The sequence below is a fragment of the Anopheles nili genome, chromosome 3, assembly GCF_943737925.1.
Source record: "Anopheles nili chromosome 3, idAnoNiliSN_F5_01, whole genome shotgun sequence".
NCBI classification, from domain to species: Eukaryota; Metazoa; Arthropoda; class Insecta; order Diptera; family Culicidae; genus Anopheles; species Anopheles nili.
In genome coordinates, this window is record NC_071292.1 from 71,415,851 (window position 1) to 71,440,495 (window position 24,645).

General features: G+C 46.0%; 3 protein-coding genes across 3 annotated transcripts; all 3 read left to right on the forward strand.

The window, feature by feature from the left end:
• Positions 1-12,887: 12,887 nt before the first annotated feature.
• On the forward strand, positions 12,888-17,242 carry LOC128724989 (uncharacterized). Its single transcript, XM_053818709.1, has 11 exons — positions 12,888-13,015; positions 13,118-13,318; positions 14,728-14,908; positions 14,984-15,132; positions 15,956-16,061; positions 16,160-16,263; positions 16,345-16,423; positions 16,498-16,588; positions 16,666-16,801; positions 16,888-17,000; positions 17,070-17,242. Exons 1-11 carry the CDS (start codon positions 12,888-12,890, stop codon positions 17,240-17,242), a joined length of 1,461 nt encoding a protein of 486 aa, XP_053674684.1.
• Positions 17,243-17,849: 607 nt separating this feature from the next.
• On the forward strand, positions 17,850-18,958 carry LOC128726588 (transmembrane protein 177). Its single transcript, XM_053820402.1, has 2 exons — positions 17,850-18,007; positions 18,082-18,958. Exons 1-2 carry the CDS (start codon positions 17,850-17,852, stop codon positions 18,863-18,865), a joined length of 942 nt encoding a protein of 313 aa, XP_053676377.1. The 3' UTR covers positions 18,866-18,958.
• Positions 18,959-22,407: 3,449 nt separating this feature from the next.
• Positions 22,408-24,611, forward strand: LOC128726533 (excitatory amino acid transporter 3-like). The gene is made up of 4 exons (XM_053820348.1): positions 22,408-23,123; positions 23,218-23,609; positions 23,679-23,850; positions 23,932-24,611. The coding sequence occupies exons 1-4, from the start codon at positions 22,408-22,410 to the stop codon at positions 24,149-24,151; spliced, it is 1,500 nt and encodes a 499-aa protein (XP_053676323.1). The 3' UTR covers positions 24,152-24,611.
• Positions 24,612-24,645: the final 34 nt, after the last annotated feature.

Genomic DNA, 24,645 nt, shown 5'->3' on the forward strand with positions numbered 1-24,645 from the left:
GCTGGCTGGTGTGTTTTTATCCGTGACATGGGACGTCCTTCGGATTTGGAGGACGACATCGTTTGGAATGGTTTATTTATTTTCCTTTTTTTTCTGCTTGCTATTTCAAGAGCCTTGAAACCTCACATCGCACGGCCAAACACGGAGGCCATCTTGGGTTCGTGTGCACGCACACATACTTGCTTGTCATTTTTCGCCCATCAATGTCAGAAGCCTTACAGGCGGGTTCCACCACTGTTGTGGTCACACTTTGCGACTTCGATTAATGTGCCCAGCTGCGATGACCCGGATGCTGGTTTTCCCTCCGGGACATCCCTGAGCGAACTGTCCACTTGACTCGAGCGGCTCGTCGAGGGATAATCAAAAGCGCTGAATAGGCGCGCTCCTTTTGTGGCCAACCAACGAGCCGTAAAAAGTAACAGTTGACGAACGCACCGTTATCGATCCGGACAGACGGTTTCCATCTCGTCGGGCTTCCGAGCCTTATCGTCGTTATTTTCCGATATGCATCCAAATCATCAAATTGTCAAACCAAACCCTCCACCCACCAGTCTGTTACGTCCACACTCTCCACCCTCTCTCCACGTCCATCACACGCTCAGTTCCTTGATCTTTGGCTCATGGTTTTTCGGAAATTCAATTATGCAAATCACGCAACGAAAATATGTAAACTATATTCCCGGGTTGTCGAGTGGCAGCAGCGGTCCGAAGACAAGACGCCCGCACCCAGGAAGGATGCGACCTCGGGTTCGTTTGCTTTTTCTTCATCTTGCCCTTTTTGGCAAGGGATTTGGTCCCGCATTCGGTGGGATTACATGGTGCTTTGCTCGATGAAGTGGCACGATTGTGGATTAGCATGTCGAGCCTGAAAGGGCAAAGGGCTCGTATGGGCAGCTAGCGTGCCTTTTTTGGGGTTTTCTTTTATTTATTTTTTTTTTGCTGTGTTGCTTTAGCCACCATACTTATGGAGCGAGAGCAGGCGCTTGAAACTTTTAAGCCAAAGGACCCATTATAAGTTCCTTGCTACCAGAGTGCCACAGCGTACAGCGAATGGAAGGAAACCTCGTTCCATTACGAACGAGTGTGGTCATGGTTTAGCAGTGGGATAGTTTCTGATGCCAATTGAGGGACAGCATAAACCGTGGCGAAAGATACGAGTAAACATTAAAGCTGCAAAGCATCCTTTTAAAATGAAATCCCTGAATTGAATTCGCTATTTATTCTTTATTTACGCATATCAATAAACCAAAAGGGCTATCCAATGACAGCATTCGCGATATAAATGTGCAAATCATCACCAACGAATGTTACCATCCGGTTCCAACTGATCAATAATTAATTCATCAATTTACGAAATCCATCGTCGAAGCAACTTTCATCCGACAAATGGCATATGGAAACGCAATGATTAAATTATGCTGCCGGCTAAGTTTGTTAGCACCGCGTCCATTCTAATACCAACCACAAATGCACAAAATGCATGCAAGCTGAACTGCTAAATTTAATTATTCGCCCGGCAAATCCACACTCGGTGTAGGTTGTGTAGGTTTTAAATCGACGCGGTGGTCGATAAATTGGAATGCCGAGCATAGACGCGATCGATGCATCGAAATCCAACGAATTACAATATTCACCAGAATAGCTGCTAGGTTTATGTTGCGTCTGTGGCTCACCGGATGTCGGGATGGTCCCGATACACTTACCGAAGAACGGTGCACATCCGTTCGCTAAGAATAACAGCAAATTGCAGAATAAAAGCAAATCGAACCGCAGTATGTCACGCTACGGAAATTACTACATCCGCCGGTCCGGATGCACTTACCGATTGGAGCTACTTATGTACAGCAACTGACACTCGTCCGGGAGCTCGGCTCGAAAGAAGAATACGATCGCACGTAACCGAGCGTCAAGTGGCACTTGGCAAAATGGCATTTTCCCCCATGGCCAGAGCACTTGACCGGATTTCGATTACTGCATTAACATCCGCTGTGCTCGTCGTTGGTGGGTGGGAAAATCAAAACCCTTTCCAAGATGCACTCGTGTGCGTGTCTCGCTGCCATCTTTGCCCGAAAACACCGAGGTGCGATGGTTCTATCGGAAGGAAGGTAACAAGAATTTAGCGCCCTTTTTTGCTCCAAACTATCGAAAGAAACCTTCCCAAGATCCAAGACAACATTGTGCTAATGCGTCGACGTTGATCGTTTGTTGGATAGTTTGTTCGAATGGGCCGAGGCAGCTGGCTAGAGGGATGTATATTCACCCGCAAATCGAGGTGCTATTAGGGTGCTTTTGCTAAAAACAAACCACTTACGCGTCCCCGGTAGCGCACCAGTAGAAAATGGGCTTCGCTCGAACGCGCCATCATTTGGCTCGGTTGGCGCACATTGGAACCATTAGTGCGCTCGCGATTTGCGATAAGCTTTGGGGTACGCTTTTGTTTGGTGGTGTGCTTTTTCTCGCTCTCCTTTTACCATTTACACCGCCGTCTTTAGGCCGGAAAACGGAAACTCCGGGTACTCGCGGTGAGGACGTTTAAGCAATGGGAATCGGATATCACTCGTTCCGTGCTGGTGCTTTCCTCCGTTTGCGCTTTGGCACGCGCTTTCGTGCCGTGATTGGCGATCATTGTTGGTGGTGCTTTTTACTGTACCCATTCGCCACCCACTGAGTGTTTGCTTTCCTACGCTTTCCATTTTTCCCTCGAGGGGGAAGTTTCTACGCATAGTGGATAGCTGGTGGAACGGTTTGATGAGGGTGAAAATTACCGGTAAATGAACTTTGCAGGGTGTTGGGTGAACAACGAAAAAGAGGGAATTCGTATGCTTTTCTAAAGACATAGATTAATATTTTACCTCTGAAAAAACATTCAAACGAACCCTGAATAGGAAACTAATCGAGCAATTATAATGTGTGTAAACGAGCAAGGTTTTTTTCCATAGGATTTTGTGTTTTTTCATGCGGTTTTTTAACAGCATTAAATTTGTTTTCAATTCCTCGTTTGTTTTGTGATTAAAATAATTTAACGAATCATTGCCAATTGTAAAAAAAAGTAGATTAATAATATTATTTTGCTCTTTAGACCTTTTTGATAGTTCAATAATATTCTTTTACTCTTGAGAACTTTTGGAACTCGTCGCATGATTCAGAACACTAAATCATGAATAAAGTAATGCCTACAATAATGCCCTGAATTTTATCTTATGAGTTCGATCCTTTCTCGACCAATCCAACCTGCATCCGTTCTCATAAAAGCGATGGATAATCCTTTCCGGGACGGTATCAAATGCAAACAACGCACAAACGGTCTGTAACATTCTCCCAATAGCATGAAGCCACAGTCGAGTGGCTAACGGTAGCTTGTGTGCTTAAAGATACCCCTATTAACCGCCTCGCTTGGAACGATTTTATCGAACCGTCCATCACAGTTGAGCGGTCGTGACGCCTAATTAGCGTACGAGCTACAGCACGGTCATGGCGATGGCATTCCTCTTCAAACTTGCATCGCAATTTGCGCGTTAAACTACCGTTCCCGAGTGTTGTCACTGCATTCGGGATCGATCCATGGAACGATCCTTGAAGGTTCAACGGGTTGATCCGTCTACCGATGGGTCATGAAAAGCATCGAACCGAAACTTCCCGAAAGCCAATTATACGCGTAATCCGCTTACGGAGACAGAGCAGCATGCATCCTCCCGTTCACGGCCAACAATGCCTGGAGGGATAGTGATGTCCTGACAGCAATGGATAATGGCTTACATTCCATTGCATAGCGGCAGGCGCCGATGATCTAATGAATCGCTTCGGGAAAATCCTATATGTTGTAACGTAGCATAACGTGTCGATGAGCACCAGTGAAAAAAAAACATAAAGTCGTATAGTATGTAGAAACATGTCGATAACTAGCAGATACAATAGTAAGGCAAACCAGTAATGCTAGCCATGTAGGATCTGCTGATTGGAGCTTTTATTCATACACACCGCAACGGACAATTTTCCTTTCCACATTCTCAGTAGCACCATTTTTAGTTTCCGTGCCTCATGCTTTCCATTTTACGTTGAATACTTTTTCCATCTCCCTTTTGATGTGAATTAGTTATGATTTTTGTTATCCTTTCCTTCATGAATCCACTTACCTGCGAGGATTGAAAATAAAAACACGCACACCATCAGTACCTTCCGGGTCGAAAACTAATCATAACTTTTTTCTCTTCTTACTTTTTCTCTTTTCTTTCCATTTTTCTCTCTTTTTCTCTTTCTCTCTTTCTCTCTTTCTCGTTTTTTTCCCGTACCGTCATACTGCATCCCTTTTTGCACACCACTAACACCACCATAAACTGTTTTTACCGGGCACCATCCATTGCGGCACGAAATTCGGGTTCACACATTGTTCAGATTATAATCCCGGTACCAGCTTACGGAAGGGATGCCAGTTAAGGAGCGAACAGGAGTCGATTGTTCCACAGGGAGGCAAGAATAAGGTGTGATAGCATGACGATAGATCGACGAAAGCGAGGCTAGATTAAAAACAAACCCATAGGCTATGTAACGAGAACGAGTTTTTTAGTCCGCGATTAGGATGTAGGGACGATTTGATAGTTTATTTTTATTCTCTTTTTAAAACGGTTATACGAGTGTAAACTACAACAGCTGGAAGAAGGAGAACTTACGACCAATACTGAATGGAAAACAAGGAAACAAATGTTATATCTGTAGCATAGTCTAACTAGCTGTAACGTGTGGAATCAAGTCATAGGAGCAGGCAGAACGTTTATGCCGAGGTAGTACCGTTTACTCATGTGGAATTGAAGTCCACGGGAGTGACCGTGGCTACTAAAGTGGAAACAGTGATGGTACAGGAACCTCTTTCTTTGGCCGCATCGAACCACTGGAAGAGCTTGAAATGTGATCGTCACGTACGGCCGAAAAATCTAGTGCAGCTGTTACTGAAATATCACTAACGCGAGATTGCGAGGCCACGACACAAGTACAACCGGTACATCTAATATCTCTAGGCGTCCTCGGCGTTCCCGCTCCCTCAGAACCTCACTCAAATTGCTTTTACTGTAGCGTAAACATTAGCTTAGGTTTTAGCGGCTCAACTCAAGTGCCCATCGGTAGTCAGTGTCCGCACATTTATGCCCCTGCGTACGGCACGGTCCACGAAAAAGCTTGGATCGATTATCTCATCAGTTGTTTTACTCGCGTACGTGGCAAGCGTCGAGCCTGCGTATAAGGATCGCTTAGATAAAACCATCCACACAGTTCTCCCACAACCAAGCGATCGGTTAGGGTCGAATGTGTGACCAAACAGACCAAAGCATCTCGATATGATAGTAAGTGTGCGTGTGTGTGTGTATGTATGTGCGAATGAATTTAAGGTAGGATTGAGTGGTAGGAATTTTTGCAATCAGTAAGCAAAACCTCCCCAACTACGACGAAGACTTTCGACTAGCTTGCTCGAGTGCTCCCGCGCCAAGCAAACACAGAGGCAGTCGGTAGATGATGAACCAAGTTACTATTTAAGGCATCCTCGAGTGGAACAAATAAATACCTAAAATATGGACCCATATTTTCCTACGCTATATATGTGCCCGATTGTGTCGGTTTGGAGAGTGCGAAAAAATAACTGGAATAAAATAAATGAATTCGAAATCATAAAGCTGCCCGATGTTAAATTAAAACTGCAAATTGGGAACACAGACACGAGAAAGAGAAAAAATCAGTTGATTTTATTTTATTATTCACTCCTTCATTACGCGTCAGGACTTTTTGGTTGATTTCTGTTTTTTTGGCTGATCGTATCACGAATGAAAAGCCCCATACATCATTAGTGATCTCAGGAACCGGTCCACACGTTCGTGAAGGGAATCGTACCACTCGATTCGCGAGTGCGAATGTGTGGGAGCGTTTCGGCATGATAAATTGTGTGCCAAAGGATCTTCGCGCCCGTTCGGATGTGGGAGCGTATAAAATCACATAAAAATATACATCCACTCGACGGCTGGAATGGCTGCTCGACGATCATAATGATAAATCATGCGAATTGTTCTCCTTCTGGCCGCCCGCCAAGCCCGCTGATCATCGATTCTAATGTACAATATATTGCCCCGGAAAGTACCATTAGACGGTAAATTGTCCCGGCATCCGACAGCCGGGAGCGTTGGCGAGGGAAGTACGCAGAAAATTTTACCTTTTTTTACCGTTGCTCAGTGCGGGAATTTTTTTGTCTTCTTTGCAATTACTTCTCTTTGCTCGAATGGGATCTCATTTTCACCATCAAAGTCATGTAGCGACGTTTATTCAAATCAAAGCACCACGACATCCTGCGACAGCGTGAGGATGGGATAATAAACCGAGACCGGCGGTGGCCATCACGCTCAGTCGCTCCTTGCAACAATCTAGCAACGCTGAAGCTTCACAAAATGGAAGACAAAAATGAAGCGCACCAAATTTTACAGCCATTTACATGCTTCATGAACTTTCTCGCAATCACCCGGCGGACGAAATGCTTCCCACGGCGATGTAATGGTTGTCTCATTTGCCTTCGCAACGCACTCGACTGGTCCAACCGGCACGAGCGATACGGAACGGATTATCTTCTACCCCATTCGTGGCCAAAGTTGCTTGCCAGTCTTCCGTGGTGAGCACGGTTCCGCAGTAAATCATTTGCCAGAAGAGGAAGAAGTGTGCGTTTTTTTTTCTACATCGTTCATGACCTACGCTGGGGAAAATCTAACACGTTAGCGAGAAAAAAAAACATCCTGCAACGATAAGAAAAGTTTGCCACCAGCATCCCATCAGGGTATTCGACCGTGATTTGCATACACCACGAGAGCCGGTGGCGATTGATGGCATTCGAGCGTGGAGTAAACAAGCGCTGGGATGATGTTGGAATGCAGGCCAAAAGTTACAGCCCCCTTAGGAAAACGGGCACCACAAACATCGTCGATAAAGCGATAACGATTGAAGTTAGTATATTTTCGAACAACTTTTTTGCCCACTTAAAGGGCCTCATCCAAACATTACGATTTTGCGGTGTTTGAACGTTTGTAAAACGTTGTTAAAGAATTGGACCATCGTTTATTTGGAAACATTTATAACGATCATAACACATAATTCGAAAATTAAGCTTTATTTTCTATATTAAACTAAACTTTTCAAAACCCCATAGAATACCTTCTATCATGAGAAATCCGAACATGACTATGTTGCAACATAAAATATTGCCTTAGCGCTTTAGTTACAAATTGCCTTATTCACTCCTCGGCTTCTACTTAATATTGTTGCAATTAAATTCAAATTGTCATAGAAATAGTTAGCTTGTTCGTAGACTCTGAATCCTTTGCATACTTTTAGGCGTTAAACTTGCATCACTTGTAGCTGTCATTCGCTACGAGGCATAGTATACTGCTCTCCTTTCCCTTTGCTTGTCGGTTTCGAGTGCATTCTTTACTTCCACGGTAAACGTCTATCATCATCCTATTCAGGCATGAAAAGCTCGAGCAAGTGTCATACATTCAGCATGTCATCGTGCCCTGCGTCAATCATTGAGAATACCCTCGACGACAGACCAACAAACGCTAGTGCTGACAGTTCCCTTACACTAAGGCTGACCGGCCGTAGTTCACACCTGTCATTTCCATTTCCGTTGCTCTCTGTTCGTGCCAATTTCGAGCAGGACCAAGAGAAAAAGCCCCCGTAGTTGCGCTTTGCTTATCAAACATAAAAAAACAAGCTCCACCGAAATGGAAAAGCTAGCGTTTATTTTTGTATTATTCGTCAAACCTCATTTCAAAATGCCCGAACGCTTCACACACCGCGCTTTACATCCAAGCCCACCATCGCTTCGCGTGCCCCGATGACGCCTGATTCGGAACATGCTAGTGTAATTAAATTAATTTCCCATTTCTCCCTCCCATCCTGGGCGACATTTCGTGCGACTTTCGCGTTGGTTTGTCGAAAATTTCCATCGTTAGCAAACGCCCGGAGAAGAAACTGGCCGGTGAGAATGACACCGACACAAATGCCGACTGCGAGCTGGTGGAGAAGGAGCGCTATTGAGCGGATACAGGGTTATGCCGATGCCAAAGCGAGAAGCAGCGAATATTATTTCATTCAATCGATTAAAGAAATAAAAACCAACAGGCCAACACGAGACAAGATGGTTGGGACCGAAATTCGGACGCCAATGTAGCGCAACTTCACATCCTTCCCATGGGAATGAAGGAAAGCCTAAAGAAAAGCGGAACGAGAAATGAACAGTTAGCGGATAACCGGTTGATCCTTTTTGGTGTGGTCATTTTTTCCACCCCGATCCTTTTATTCAGACACCCGGACACGAGCCAAACGATGGCTTAATTCGTAGTGTAAATATTTAGCTAGTCGCAGACGGAAAACCGGCCCGAGCCCGTTCTCGGGGTGTTGAAATAACATTTCATAGCGGCAAGGAAACAAAGGCTAAGGATAATTACTAAACGGTTGCGGAGCGGTAACGCCTCCTCGCTGACGTCTACGTTTTGATGGATGAGTAGTGAAAAGGGATCGGTTTTATCTATGCTAATCTGTCCTCTCCATCGCCACCAGATAGGTGCAAAAGGAGGTTTGACTGTAGGGAACGGGTAGTCCTATTTAAAATTCGTTCGTTAAAACAGCGCTCGCCAATTAGTGGCGTAATTGTTTAACTGATTGCAGTGGAAATTCGGGTAACGAAACCATCCCTATTCAATGATGGCCGAGCCGAACAGACCGGTAAATGGGAGACTATTTCGTTGACGATGAACTTGAAGAACGATCGAATGTTCCAACCGCATCGAATTACCATAGCAACGCGGTATTAGAGCATTTTATGAGAGCGTGACCAAAGCTCGCTTTGGTAAGGTATTTTGTTTAGGTTGAAAAGCAAAATAATTAGAGACAATAAACCCTTCTATCGCGCAAAACAAATCTCTGAGAGATATCCCTGTTCAGATGTGCATGCATCCGTCATCGGAGTTATCGTGGTGGGTAGTGCTGTAGATAAATCTCGAGGAAATATATTCCATGCTAAAGCTGATTGCCTAAAGCGATAACTGCTGTTATCACATTGGCAATTGGATTGTCAATTTACGACGATCATTAAATAACTCCATTGAAAGTTCCTTCCTTCCCGTCGACCGGTAGGATGTGGATGACCGACTAACTCGTGGTTTGCACACACCCTAAAAGTATGTAATAATGGTAGAGTTTTATGCTAAAAATACGTCTATTAATAGTGTATTTTAAAAAAGAAAACAATTAAAACAACACACTCACAAAAGCCAAACCAAACGTTGATAAACTTATATCGTGACACGGGACCACTTTGTGTCTTGTTTCGGTGAACTCCCTCCATTGGCCGGTGGCGACGCCAGCATTCCTGACACCCAAAAACGAAATGGCCGAGGTGCGGCAAGATTGACGCGTGGTTTTATTTACAACCTGTTCGATTGTCCTATGCGTTTCTCTGAGCTATTCCAGCTGGAAATAGTGCCGAGAAAAAGGATCGAATTTGCAGTTAGCATGTAGTACCGATGTGTCATGTAACCCGAATCGATGTCTGTCTAGCGGCTCGATAGACGAACCTTCTCCCAACATGAAGATGGAATAAGAGTAGCCTATAGTGAGTGTGAAGGCGAGCCCGTTAGGAGAACATTTTGAATGAATTTTATAATACCAACTACTACAAGATATATTACCCTACTGTACATAGGAATAACGCAAATCGTTCAACTGAATGTCCATACAGATACACCTAGCGTTACGTGGGAATGGGGAATAAGTTTATCACACATGTTGGCATCATGACCTAAGACAAATACAATACTTGGGGGATGGTATCGAGCGAATGCGAGGGCTGACGAAGGTGAATGGTGAACAGCATAAGAAACACAAATCTGGACGATATTCTAAGCATGAACTAAGCAAACTAAGCCTTAACACTACTCTCCTGCGAGTATCCTTGTTAGTATCGGAGTATAGGAAGCGGAAACACTAAATGACATATGTAAGAACACACCTAAAACACCAGTTAGAAGGGCGACAAGCTCAATCTCGCCTAGCATTTTAAGTCCTTCACTTCACTCCCGCTGGGTTTCTGTCAGCACGGTTTGCAGCCAAATGATAAAAACAAAATGGACGTCTTATTAACGCAACCTTTCACCTAATAAACATATCCCAGTTGAATGTAATCTTCGTAAGCTCCTGTTGAAACTAAACATCTATCGTTGTCTAATGCTAATGCTGTGCACGTTACTACTACTCTAGATACTATACACTCCATTTCTCTCACTATCTCTTTATCTCTCTCACTCGATCGGTGGTCGATCGACCGATTCGACTTGCTGTGTGTCTTTATTCCCGCGCGTCCTCTCCTTCTTCAAAGCGCGCTAGCCCATCGTTGTGGGTTTATTGTTGCAATTTTCCAACGTATCTCCTCTGTCGGCTTAATGCACTTCAACGTACCCAAACGCGCACCCTCTAAGCAACGCGATGTTATTGATTGAGTGCAAAAACTCACTGTGAAAAAAAAACACGAGAGGGATAAACAAAAAAGGAGTACTACCAACAAACATCGAGGACCATTACTGTGAAAACATACAAAAAATCGTACCGCTGCGGAAGCACCGACTCTTACCGACGACGCTCTACTTCATTGTGATTCACATTTTATCGTACACACGATGGACTCGGTCGGTCTCGGAGGTGTGATAAGGGGCGGTAAGCCGTACAGAGAGTCGATTAACGTTTAATAGTAGCATTTAATGAACAGAACTTTTAAGCAAAGCTCTCGAGAAGCGGGATTCGTAGGCAATTCGTTCGGTAATCGGTATAACTTCTTTCTCAACAAAAAAAAATGAATAAAACTAAAAAATGGCATTTGTTAGAAGGAGCCAGTGATTGTAACAAACTAGCTGTGGGCATCTAGAGCTCTCTCGGTTACATTTATAAAGACAGGGTTTGTGAAACGAAATCCAACAACAAAGACAACACACGGCACACTTTTATGTAACGAACTACTCAGAATTACCCAGCACTGTCCGTTTCTTTGGTAGCGATACGAAAACCGGATCCCAAATCTTGAAGTAAATAAAATTTCAGATAGCATTTTAACAACAGCTCGTTTGGGGAGGTTTACTACTCGATGTTAAAAATGAAAGAAAATACGGACGCATAAAGTTCTTTGTAAGGTAAGTATATTTCGAACAAAGTATGCCAGCAGTTTACATAAAATAGAGCATAATTTGTCGTGGATTACCTTTTCCCTAGCTCTTGTTTCAGCTTACACCGCACCTAGGGTTGGCAGATTCACAATTTCTGCCAAATAAAGCTGTACACACAACAATTTTGTTTGCGATATAATAAAACAAACACCAGCGCTCATTAATCGAATCAATCGACCAAACCAGTTATCACGCACTCATTCGGACATTCGTTGTGCTTTTATGATCAATTTCTTTATTGTTTGCGCATCTGGCAAACCACGCGATGGCGGATAATTCGACTTAACCAACCAATGAAAATAAAGTTGAATCAATCAATGGCTGATGGCTCCTATGGGTGATAAGAGATCAAAAAGGGCAATGAGAAACAGACAATGGCCGCTAGAGCCGAACACAAACCCCATGAAATGTGATTGATATTTGATTGATTTTGCTATATTTTTTTAGTAAACCAAGTTTTCACCGAAACAGCGTTGAAGCGTTAATATCATTTTATTTCGACCTTAAACGTGACAATATACACTGCAAGGATGCGCCTCAGTTTCGCTTTAAACAGTTCTTCCAAAATTCTCAAAGAGTGCTTTTTTTCTTCTACCATTCTCACCCGGTAAAACTTTCCCGGCGCCCAACCGAAAAGTGTCACGTCTGTGGCACGTGTGCGCTTTACGAGCCGCGTAACGTAATCGACAGCTTCGAACTTTCGAGACGTAGAGAAATGCTCCTTCCAGCGACACGAGAAAAGAAAAAAAAAATGGGTGTTCTTTTAAAAGAAGGTACCATTACATTCTGTTTTTTTTTTTTTTCATATCCACCGGTCAGTGTAACGAGAGCGAACAAGTAAAAAGGAACCTATCTGCTCTTATTGCGCTTATTTGGAATTACATCTCCTTCTCTCTCGGGTACCCAGCAATAGCTTAAACGATGTGTTGGAAGAGGAAAAAAAATCGAAGGAAACTCGCAACATGGCGGACGGATTAATTACTCGCCGTGAGGGTAAAAATATTCATCGATCGGCCATCACTCCCGGGTTCGGGGAGAGATACTCGTAAAAAAACACGCGCCCAAGATGGCCCGTGTTTCCCGTCGTTGTCGTCGTCGTCGTCGTCGTAAAAGCCATCGGGCTGAAAGAATCAGCCCGCCCGGCTAGAGACCAGCTAGTTTGCAGACAATAAACGAAACGCACGATATCAAGATGGCGCGTCCTTACTACACCCCAATTCCCAGCGGGTGGTTCGGGTCCCTAATTAATTTCTAATAATCCCCACATGGTGTCGGCCGAGGTGGCCATAAAATTCCATTTCGGACGTGTCCCTTTTCACGGGTTGTTTCGCCATCGCCAGGCGCCGGTCGATGTATCAATCCTAATTTATCCGGCGTTCTGATCGCGATCCGATACTTCCCGCCTTTTATCGTGTCGGTGTGATCAATATTGACGCATTACTGGTTTGATGGTAGGCAGGAAGGAACCAAAATTCCAGTACGCAGAACCTCCAATCAGTGGTTCCGAGACAAGCGAAACCATCGGAAGGTTTTCCGTGCCAGGACGAGAACATAATTCCATCTCAAGCTGCTCGCCAATCAGTTCAGCCGGTTATTCAACCAAAAAGAACGTGCCCTTTCAAGGAAGGAAGCAAAGGTGAACCAATCACAATGGCGGTGGTTGGAAAACCTAAACCCAATCGGCCCGCGGGTGCGAGCTTTAATCAAAAGTTCCAAGCCGTCCTGCACCTGCCCGGTTTGCAGGTTGTGTTTGATCATCGGAAGCACCCACTCGAAAGGTACGATGGCCAGGTGGTCTGAGCTCGGTTCATCCTAACTCGCGGCGACGGTTGACGAATGAGCGGGATTATCCGTCGTGCTTTCGTCCTTTTTTTTGGCAGGATATTCTGGGTGTTCATTATCCTAGCGGCGATCCGGGGCGTGCTGTTCCTCGGCCAGTTCCAATACGCCCGGTACGGCGCCAACCCGACCGCAATCCAGATGGATAAAAACTACCGCGACTGGATCGGCATCATGCCCGGTCTAACGTTCTGCTTTCACGACCGAGTCGACTGGCAGCGGGCTCAGGCCTACCTGGAGCGGTAAGAAAATAATTAAGATTACCACCCATCCAAACGCGTGGGCCAAAGGTCACAGTGGTAAGGGTGGTGAAAGGGTGAAAGGTCCAGGGCCACTCCCGACAGGCGAAAAGAGCGAACAAATTATGCACGGACCACATCGCTGCCGGGGATGGATTTTGTTCGGGTTCCTGCTTGGGTGGTGCCCTTTTTTTTCTGCGCACACGACCCTGAGCTTTTTTGAGGGCGGAAAAGAATAACGACGGGACTCGCCGGGGAAGCCGTCGGGAAAATGTGCAATTACTGCAAGCTAAGCCCCGCCATTGTGATCACCGTTTTGCGGCAGGTCCTTTCGGCCGGTAACGAAATTGCTTCGTTAATCATTTTCTAATCAAAGCGGCATGGAAATTTCTCGTTCCTGTTCTCAAGGTACGCGGCCGATTAGGAGAGGCTCCCGCGACGATGATAAGTTTTCATAAGTTGAGTGCTTTTTCTCCCTCGGTTTCGTGCAATTATGCGCAAGGTGGAATGAATATTCATATATTGCGAAACGTGGACGGTGCGGGTTTCATGTTTTGGAACTTTTGGCGCATAAACTCCGGTTCTAGGCGGAATAGAGCTAGAACGAAAAATATTAGAGCTGTTCCAGGTTTGCTCATTAGTTTGCGTTTTATGTACCTTTGTGAGAATTCGTTTATTTCAACTCAAACGTTTCTTTCTTCCATAGTTTTGGCGACATCAAAATGTTTATGATTTGATCGAATGTTTAAATAGGTAAATGGTACAGCACTTTAATAATCCCTCATCTTTGAATAAACGCAGCAAAAAACATGCTTTCAACTATGGTTACTTTAAATAACATTCCTTTATTATCTCCCTCAAATCAGCGATAATTTGGCATACACCACGCGCACTATTTAAATGGTGCCTTTTTGATAAAGCTCCTGCTCTGTCACAAACGGGCCTAATTAATCCATAAAGCAACACGCATGCCACCCACACAACATATATGTGTTACTAGCATCGATTGTAATGTAATCAAACCCAAACGATGCTCAAACACCGCCCAATGGGGCACAGAATCGCGAAAACGGTGCCATAAATCACCTCCGTTTAAAGCTACCACTGCTGACTGCCGAAAACACACATCCTTTCTGGCTCCCTGCAGCTTTCTAACTCCCGAACCGAGAGGACATTTGTGCCTACGCTGTGCCGAAATCTCGACACCAAACTCCATTAACAATGTTGCCCGAACATCAAACACAGACGGTTTCATCCCCGGCACTTCTCTAATTACTGACTTGCCACTGGCACTGCCATTGTGGCGCTCTTTCGGGGTGTCGTGGAGGGTGTCCTGTTCTTCTTCTGCCATTTTCCCGTTCATTAAAGCTCGAAATCACGAGAAAATTGGTTCTTCCTCCGTTCTGTTGCAGAATTCACCTCAGCGGGGTGAGTTCAGGATCCAATAATGGGTCCACCAGACGGCAGACCTATCTCACCGATTTTGTACAAACGCTCGTCAGTGCGACCGCCATGGACTTGGGCAATCTGTCGCGTTTCCTCAACGACTCTCGTCTGGCGACTGGAATCGACGTCCTGGAGCTGATCAGTGCGGTAGGTTTAAAAGCGATAGTCGACGTCTCGACAGAAAGACAGACTGGCTGCACTAGGGCTCTCTATTTTCTACAGGTGCATCCGAGCCACGACATCACTATCCACAGCTTCCAACCGGAGCAAAAGGCCGGCCTACTGCAGGTGTATCAGATCGTCACCGAACGAGGCATTTGCTATGCGCTGAATGCGCCACTCTCCTTCCTGCAGCGCGTCAACGCAACCGCGTGAGTTCCTCCGGGGGTTTTAGGGCTTGGCAAGGGCTGACAGTCGAAAAGCCAGCACGAGAGCTTAACGGCCACCTCATAAAGATAATCGCTATCTCGTGCGCTCGAGCGGCAGATTTTTACGGCTAGCGCCTGCTCGGCGGGCCGTGTTGAATGAGGCCGTTTCAATTATGCGGCTGCATCATTATCTTCCGCGCTCAACAGTTCCGTTTTCAATTATAGCAACTGCAGCTGGAGGAGACGGATTCGGTGCGGATTTTATTGACGGATGTCGCTTTAAATACTTCTTCATACGAGGAGGCTGTGTCTGGCTTCGGCTTTAAGTAAACAAATGTTTAATTTGCCACAATCCACGAGTTAAAGTGAGCATATCCTCTTGACCCGAATTTCTCAAATTGATTGCTATCTACCGATAGTTGTTTTGGAAATTAATTTACGTCTCAATTCTCCGTAAAACTCTCCAATGGAATCTTCATTTCAAGTTAAACTCTTCCCCGAAGTTTGATCGGTTGCGAAAAGTTGCAACTTCGTGCGCCCTTATTCGAGCACGAGCATAAAGGAAGAACTTTTCCCGACGCCCAACACGTACGCCTACTTTGTGAGACGTGGTAGAAATGGTCGTCCGCTCAAACGTCACTACTGCTCACAAGGATACGTGCTAAGCAAACGTGGTTTTTCAGGACGAGCCCTGGGTCTTTGTTTTAGCTCTCTGAGGGCTACATCCGCGTGTCAGCCAATGTCCACCGCTTTCTGGGTGGTGAAGTGAGACTATCCTATTATGTTTCGTGGGTGGGTGTGTGTTTGTCCATTTTTTTTTTCTTAGGCGGATGGTTTCCGAGAAGGACGCGCCTGGCTTGAAAGTCATATCGTGCGAATTCAGCAAACATCACTGTTACATGAAGCTCGACATGTATCGGTCAACAGTGTCGGTAGGTTCCGTCTGTCCCTGGATCCCTTTTCACGGGTCCTTCACCCTTTGTCTCTGATCTCTGGTTGCATGTTTACCACTCGTTTCTCGCCCCTCCAGTACACCATACACTCGCCATATGAGGTAGCAACCAACGATCAGCTGTTCACCCACGTGGAGGAGTCGGACGAACAGGTCGCTGTGTACAGCGTGCTCGAGACGGTGTAAGCCACTGCCGTACGCTCTTCGCCATAACTTTTCATCTAATCAGATTTAAAACCCATCTATTGTTGCCCCCAACACAGCGCCAACGAGCGGTTGAAGGATCTGACGGTGCGGCAACGTAATTGTATCTTTTACGACGAAGTCTACGAACAGCTGCCGGTAGGAAAGAAACCAGCCGCGTCAGTGAATATGGTGAACCAATTCCGTATCCTTTTTGCTTGGATTGTTCCCAGTTTTACAGTCGCAACCTGTGCATCATGAGCTGTCGGGCGAGACGTGCCCTAGCGGCTTGTCGTTGTCGACCACACTTTTATCCGTTCACTGGTTGGTATGCACGCGGTTGGGAGTGGTCCAGGATTTCCTAGAAACGCACTATAACGAACCAGTTCACCGTTTCACAGAGGGACCGCCATGCACGGTGCGAGGACTGTACTGCCTACAGCAACATCCCGACTGGTACAGCGACATCGGCTGCAAATGCCTCAAATCCTGCACCGACGTGGGTTACTACGTGTCATCGCTCAGTAAAACGCAATGGCGAGTAGCTCTTCGGGTGTTGCGCTGGGTTTTTAAATTATATCCCCTCACTGGGTGTCGTTTTCTTCTTCCTAACGGATTCGCAGGACGGCCGACGGTGGCATTCCGTTCACGCACAAAGCGTCCCTGCGCTGGGAGATCCTCCAACCAAAGACGAGATTACGGCGAGTGCTTATCTTTAGCTACGAAGATTTACTTGGTAAGCATTGTGACCAATAATCACTAGATAACAACATGAATATACAATACGCGTTTCGTCTACTTGCAGTGTCTTTTGGGGGAGCAGTGGCGCTTTTTCTGGGAAAGAACGGATTCTATCTATCAAAGATTGTAGAGTTTTTTGTCGTGGAACTGTGTGGATGGTTTAGACGAAACATTTTTACTCGCCGTTTACAGAAAAGATCACGCATCAATGTGGTTAAACCAGCAAAACCTACGTAGATTAAATGCAATGCAGTAGGACATAAAATGCATTTCTATACAAATCAAATATGCAACCACGTGTCCCAGCTCAACTGTGGTAATGTGAAAATGTTGACACACGCTTTGACGCTCTTCATGTACAATTCTTGCAATTTAGTATGATATATTTAGAAATTAGTCTTGAGATATAATCATATTTAACAAATTTCATCCATAAACTAGAGGATTATCATCTACAAATGATGTATATTTTCAAAAAGTTGTCGGACACATCGTTGAACATTTTGTCGGACATTCAAATCTGTCGGAGAGTTTGAAGTAATGTGGCCGAGCGATGTAAACAATCCAAACATCTGTCAAAATCATCTGTTTATCAAAACATACGCTTGCACAATCGTTTGAAAAAATATTCTTTAATTTCGGCAATTAAAACGTGAAACCAATGGAAAAGAAAACAGTTTAATACCCTCGTAATTATTACATCCATATCTCGTCGCTTAAATCATTTGGAATCGACTTGCAAGATCAATTCTGTAGTACAATTTAAAGTAACGATTTGGCCGGCTTTCTGCGGTACCTACACCTTTTCCTGATACACACCTGCATTACAAAGTTATTCAGCGCTATGGGGAGAGCCGGAAAAATGTCGTTTTTTGTCACGGAACGGGGTCGTGAAATCGTTTTCTATGGCGCTACAACACTCACAGTGGGACTGTTTGCAGGACACTACTTTCCTCATTCGATTTGCATATCCTACTACAAGGAATTCGTGCAATCATATAAGTAAGGCTCTTACCAAAACTACAGCTTTTGCTTTGAATCTTTACTAATACCACTGTTTTTTGCTTAATTTACAGAAATGGCGAAGAGAGAAAACTATCAGAAAAACTTGAACAGCGATATAAAAAAGCACTAACTCTACTGGATCTGTCCGAGTTTGAAGCGAAGTTTGCAAAACCATTCATGGTGTACGGATTTGACGTGTTTAACGCAGGCTCGTTTAAAACGCGATACGGAGCATATGTTGGAATACCTTCGAACTTCGAGTACGACAGTGCTTCAGCGATTGATCGGACTGATATTAAAATCCGTAATCAGCCGATCGATTGGAGCTCGGAAGCCGGTCATCTACTTGAAGACGCACTGGTGCTACGTGAAGACGAGCAGGTGTTTGGAATCGCACGTGAACTACTCACGATGAGGACACACAAATCTCTCATACAATCGGTGATTCCGGCCGTCTCGTGGATGTTCACCTACAGCCTGGCTTCGCAGCTGAATGAGCGCTGCAACTTCTACACCCGGCCACGATCGTTGCGACTCGTACTTTACACAATTTGCGGCTTACTTGGGTTCGGCATTTACTCGTTCTCGACCGATATGACCGAAATCTACTACGAAACTAACGTCGATAAGCAGATGGCTGAACTGGGTCCGGATGTGATTAATTCCGGCGCAAGGTTCTACGATAAAATACTTAAGAAAAATGTCGCCATTCGTAAGCTTACCGGGGAGAACTACTACACGGCGAAAGGTAACGTGAATTACCTGATTCGTCAAAAAGCGGCACCATTGACATTGCGGAAGGAGTTTTTCCAATCGGGCTATAAAGATTTCATCGGTACGAAGGAAACAAGCTGAATGTCTTCTTCGGCTAGTAGTACTTTAGTTTGAAATAAAATAACTAGTTGAAACGTATTTGTTGTGACTTCCATTTTGCAATGAACACGTGTTGCAGCAATAAAATCCCTCAGAAATGGAGTCTTGAATTAAACAATTGGTGTCAAAAGCATTCCGAACAAAACTTGTAAATAAATAAAAACAGAATCAATGATCGATTGCCATATCAAGCGAAATGAAATAGCAAGCACGTTCCGGTGAGTGGCATCATATTCACGACACGAGCAAAACGTTAAAGATGCTGAAGATGCGAGTTCCCCGAACACGTGTAGATTATTTGCATAAACTAGACCCGGTTTTCCGACAATGCTATGAATCACTGATCACGAGTATCGCCAGCGGATGTTTATTCAAAAACATTCTGTTGTGCCGGCCCCAAAGTGCACCGATTTCCGTCAATTTGAGAAAGGCAAGTTCGAGCGAATGCAACAGCAGACACGTGGTCGCTCGCCGTAGGAATGTGGCCCGTATGCGCTGCGTCATGTTGCTTCTGCTCTCCCGAACTGCTTAGAAGAAAAAGAGGCGAACAGAGGGAAAAAAATCCCCCCGCCAGGCGCAATCCGAACGAGGGCTCGACAAATAGCCAGACACATTATCTTGCAGCATGGTGCGCGGGTTTGAACGCGCCAGGTTGCCTTCGCGGACCTCAGTATAGTATGAGCCATCGCACCAGGCGGATCGCTGGGTAGCAAAAGGAAGTACCAAACCGATCACCTGTCCATCTACCTACCTCCCAGAACGGATTAACGAAAACGCGAAAAAACTCCACCACCATCCAAGTGCATTCAGTGATCTAGTGAGTAGTAAAGCGTCAAGTTAACACGTTTTCGATTGGCGTTAAATGAACAAACGAGCATCAGGCGCGTTCTCTTCACGTCCGCGTGCGCGAACAACGACCCGGGAAGTGACGAATCTGTGAAACGCACTCAACAATCTTTCACGGTTCAGTGCAGTTCGGTTTTGTTGAGAATCGACGGGTGAATGGGACGTGGGGCTCAACTATGGCATGCCATAAACTGCATCCAAACCCGTGCACAGCTGCAAACAAATAAATTCACCCCAAACTCGGACCCGAACGGGCTGTGTCGGAAAACGGCAAATTATTTAAACAAAAAACAATAAGAGCACGATCAACAGCATTGTCAGGTTTGGCTTTTATTTGTTGAATGCCGGAGCATGCATGTGTGTGTGTGTGTGAGAGAAGGGGGAAGGGGGTGGTTTCTGATGACCTCCCACCCCTTGTGCTACTAACGCGGGATACTAATTGCTAGCTCCGCGTGCTCCAGCCATTGATGAGCTAAACGGCTTCACGCTATCTGATCATGTGCATCGATCGTTTGATCGTTGGCCCAGCGTGTGTTACGGGATCTCCTGCAACAATGCCTCACCAGTATAGGGCGCCGACCACCCACTCAGTCCGGCAACTCGTCGGGAACCGGCAACGGTTATCTGTGTTTGTCCAAGATCACCTTGATACCTGTGCCTGAAATGCACGTTAGTTCACGCCCCTCTCGATACTACCACAGTCAGTGCAAGCGATTCGGCATAAATAATTAGTCACGACTAGTTGCTCTGGTTGATCAATTGATGCCTCCCGGTTGAATAGTAATTCTGCATTCTAAGCACTATGACAACGACGTGCGATCTATCGCTTACTAAGCCTGCTCTGATGCTGGTAATTTTACAACGATGACGCGATCAATTTCGACGAACGCGAATTGATTGAGTCATAATAGCGTTTCTACCGACATATTTCACCTGATGATCGATCGGAAGGATGCGTGAGTGGCTCTGTACGCTTGTTCAACGTATCCTGTGACACCACCGCTAACTGGATCGTGTATCGTGTACCTTATCAAAGCATGAAACGTACAACACTTAATTAGTGTCATTAGGGTGAAACGCAGATAGTCGACGGAGTCGGGGGATGATAGATTGATTCATCCTAATCGGCGGTCGGATCGGAGACCTACCGTGGGCCATGTTACGCTCGGTTCTGATAACGACAAACATCAAAGATGCCATAAATCCTGTCCGTATCTTGGTTCCGCCTTGGGATGAACGCCCAGGTAGCCTTAATCGGCTAGTCGATGGTCGAGGCTTCTGCAAAGCGAACGCCCGACCGTGACATTGCATTGGTTGGTATCGGCTCCGGACAAAAAGCTCGGAAGGTGAACATCTTGAGATGTCGTTCGAAAAATGAGTCAATAAAACCAACAACCTAGCTGAACACTATTTCACATGGAAGGGGTTCTCATGCATAATAACTGCGCCATTTTTCTCGCGTTTTTAGAGGAATTTCACAACCTTGAGCAGACTGGCTATGTTTCGGACTTCTGCCGCCTCCCAAAGAATACTCACGCACGTTTCCCTCCTAAACCCACGCAAGATGTAACACAATGGCCCGAAGGAAGGGGCATAGAATCGAGGTGGAAGTTTTGGAGCAATAAAAAAAAGTAAAGCAAACACGCGCTAGAGGCTCTGCTCAGAAAATCTTTGAAACTCCATCGAAACAGCCAGGGGAGGTCTCACCTGAAGGGTTCACCCGAATCCCATCATGCATGGGAGATGCACAGTCCCATAATAATGGTTGGGGAGTCATTAATGGGAAGACGAAAAGAGGTGAACGGAGAGAGGCTAACGAAAAACACGGGGAAACCCTATCTCGGTGCGAGAAACGGACACAAAACAAAACCACGGATGAGACCACTTTTACCCTCATCCGATCGCCAACGATCATTAGGGTGGCTTGGTAGAGGGTTGTTTTTTTTTCTGGCGGGAAGTTTGGTTTTGACTTCTTTAGGCGCACCACACGAGAGCTGGAATGTGTGATGACGGAGTGGGGGAGAACCGATTCGATGGAGGCGAAGGAGAAATAACGATATTTCGGTAGCCCCATTGTAACGAACCTGACCGCAAAACGGGGTGGGGAGATTTAAAACCTGTTTCCGAAAGCTCGATCTCGGAAGGGATGGAAGGGCGAATTTTTCTTTTTTCGTTTTTTGATCGCCAACGAAGATTGATGCATTGACGAATGGGCGGTAGGAACTGTACCGACATCTTTCAAGGACAACGCGCGCGAGAAAGAGAGTGAGAAAGAGAGAGAGGCGATGCGAGATGTGTGGGGGGGGGGGGGAATGGGGTGGTGTCTCACAAAAAAGGGCACAAGAATGTGGCGCCCATGTCCGCGTTCTTTCCGGTCGAGCTTTAGGGGCTTATCTCTTCACGACTCGTGGGGTGCTGTTTCCGTTTATCTAAATGAGCCAATTCGTGAGCGAACAACATGGTGTAGCTCTCGCAAGGCTTACTTCTGCATCACAGCGAAGAGGGAGACTAGTACACTGACCAGCCTTGTCCCCAATAAGTCGAGTCGGGTTCGGGCGCGGGTTTACTGAGCTTTTGCTGCACCGACATTAGCCTACCGTGGTACCACTAGAAAGGTATATAATTCGCGTGATCGTGTCCTTCCCGATTCGATTTCAGTTGCACGACGTACCGCGACGATGAAGATGGAATGGAGAACAGTGTGGGGCTTCATACGCCGCAACCTACTGACGACACTCACGATCCTGGGCGTACTCGTAGGCATTGGGCTAGGGTTAGGTCTGCGGGAAATTCCGGCTGAAGGTGACAGCTGGTCCCAGCGAGATGTCACGTACATCAACTACGTCGGTGATCTCTTCTTGCGCACCCTGAAAGCACTCATCCTACCACTGATCGTGTCGTCGTTGATCGCAGCCGTTGGTTCACTCGATCTTTCGCTCTCGAAGAAGATCGGAGGTCGAGCTGTGTTGTACTACCTCGCAACGACCGTGCTGGCTGTGATCTTGGGTATCGTGTTGGTCGTCACTATCCGACCAGGTGAAGATCGCGATGGAGGAGATGTCGAATCGGATGTGTCTCAACAACGGAACGTCACCACCGTCGACACACTGCTCGATCTCGTACGCAACATGTTCCCACCAAATCTGGTGCAGGCATGCACGCAGCAATACCAGACCGTGTTGAAACCACCGGCTGCTAACCCATCTGAGGACGACATCTACAAATGGACCATCTCGGGTGCGTACGCTGACGGCATGAATATCCTGGGACTCGTCGTGGCTTCCATCGTGTTTGGTGTCGCTCTCGGTGCGACTAAACGTGAGAACGCACTCGTGTTGCAGTTTTTCCAGCAACTGTCCCACATCGTGATGAAGGTCACCGGTTGGGTGATTTGGTACGGTTCACTACCTCGCACTGACTAACGATGGTCAGCTAACGACTACTTTCTGCTTCTTTTGCCTTTTTTTACCCCCAAAACTGCTCACCAGGCTGTCACCCGTTGGTGTGACCTTCTTGATTGCGGCCAAAATACTCGAGATCGAGGACCTTGGTGATGTGTTTGGTAAGCTTGGACTGTACTTTGCGGTCGTCGCTGGTGGCATCCTGTTCCACGGATTCGTCGTGCTATCGCTGCTTTACTTTTTGTTCACGCGCAACAACCCACTGCGATTCATCGCCAACATGGGCCAAGCACTAGCGACCGCTTTTGGGACGTCTTCCAGTTCGGCCTCACTGCCAGTCACGATGCAGTGTTTGGAGGAGAAGAACCACATCGATCCGCGAGTATCCCGTTTTGTGCTACCAATCGGGGCCACTATAAACATGGATGGAACAGCGTTGTACGAGGCCGTAGCCGCCATCTTTATCGCTCAGCTGCGAGGTAGGAAATGAAGCTTTTGAAATGAGTGACTTCTGATCGTTCCTAACGTGTATCCCTAACCTCACTTAGGACTTTCACTTTCGTTCGGGAACGTACTGGCCATCAGCATAACGGCGACAGCGGCCAGCATTGGTGCGGCAGGCATTCCACAGGCAGGACTCGTGACGCTTGTCATGGTCCTAGACACCGTCGGATTACCAGCGGAGGATGTCTCCCTTATCATTGCCGTCGATTGGCTGCTGTAAGTGTAATGGGACAGTTCAATCCTTCACCCTCAGGACACTAATTTGATCCACCATCTCTCTCGCTTTCTCTCTCGCAGGGATCGCTTCCGGACGCTTGTGAACGTGCTCGGAGACAGCTTCGGAGCGGCCATCGTCTATCATTACAGCAAGGCGGAACTGCAGCGTGGCAAGGACGATGCAATTGGAACAGGCAATACGCAGTTCTCAGGTTCAGATCCCGAGTTAGCCTTCCATGCTGACTCGATGATGGCTAATGGCTGTGACGAGCGAAACCTCGATAAGAACAGCCGGTTGTAAACGAACAACCGGACGGCGGGGAATTTCGCTTATTACGTGGAACGTTAGGTGCTTCTCCATCGATGTGTTTGCTCTGCAAACTTCTTCACCCCTTTTATTATTCTGCGGATGTTCCCATCATTCGACGATTTTATGTGAGAAAGAGGCACCGATGTCGGAAATCGAGACCTGCTCCTCTTATCTGATTGTATCCATACGAATTTATTACCTGCTGACTGAGGCGTCATACTTGTTTATTTGTTTCTAACTCAATTTTTTTTATATATATATACAAACCTGTGTAGCTGATAAGATAGACAAATAAGGTAATAGAGCCGTTTATCGTGCCCCGTGCGCGAGGTATCGTTAGTTTACACGAATGATATTGTACAAGCGCTTTCCCTGCGGTGGAAAACGGACCAATTTCTATTAGTGGTAATCGATGCGCAGAGATTAACGATTAATCGTACCGTACGCAATAAAGATTCCATTCGATGTTCGATAAGATAACCGTA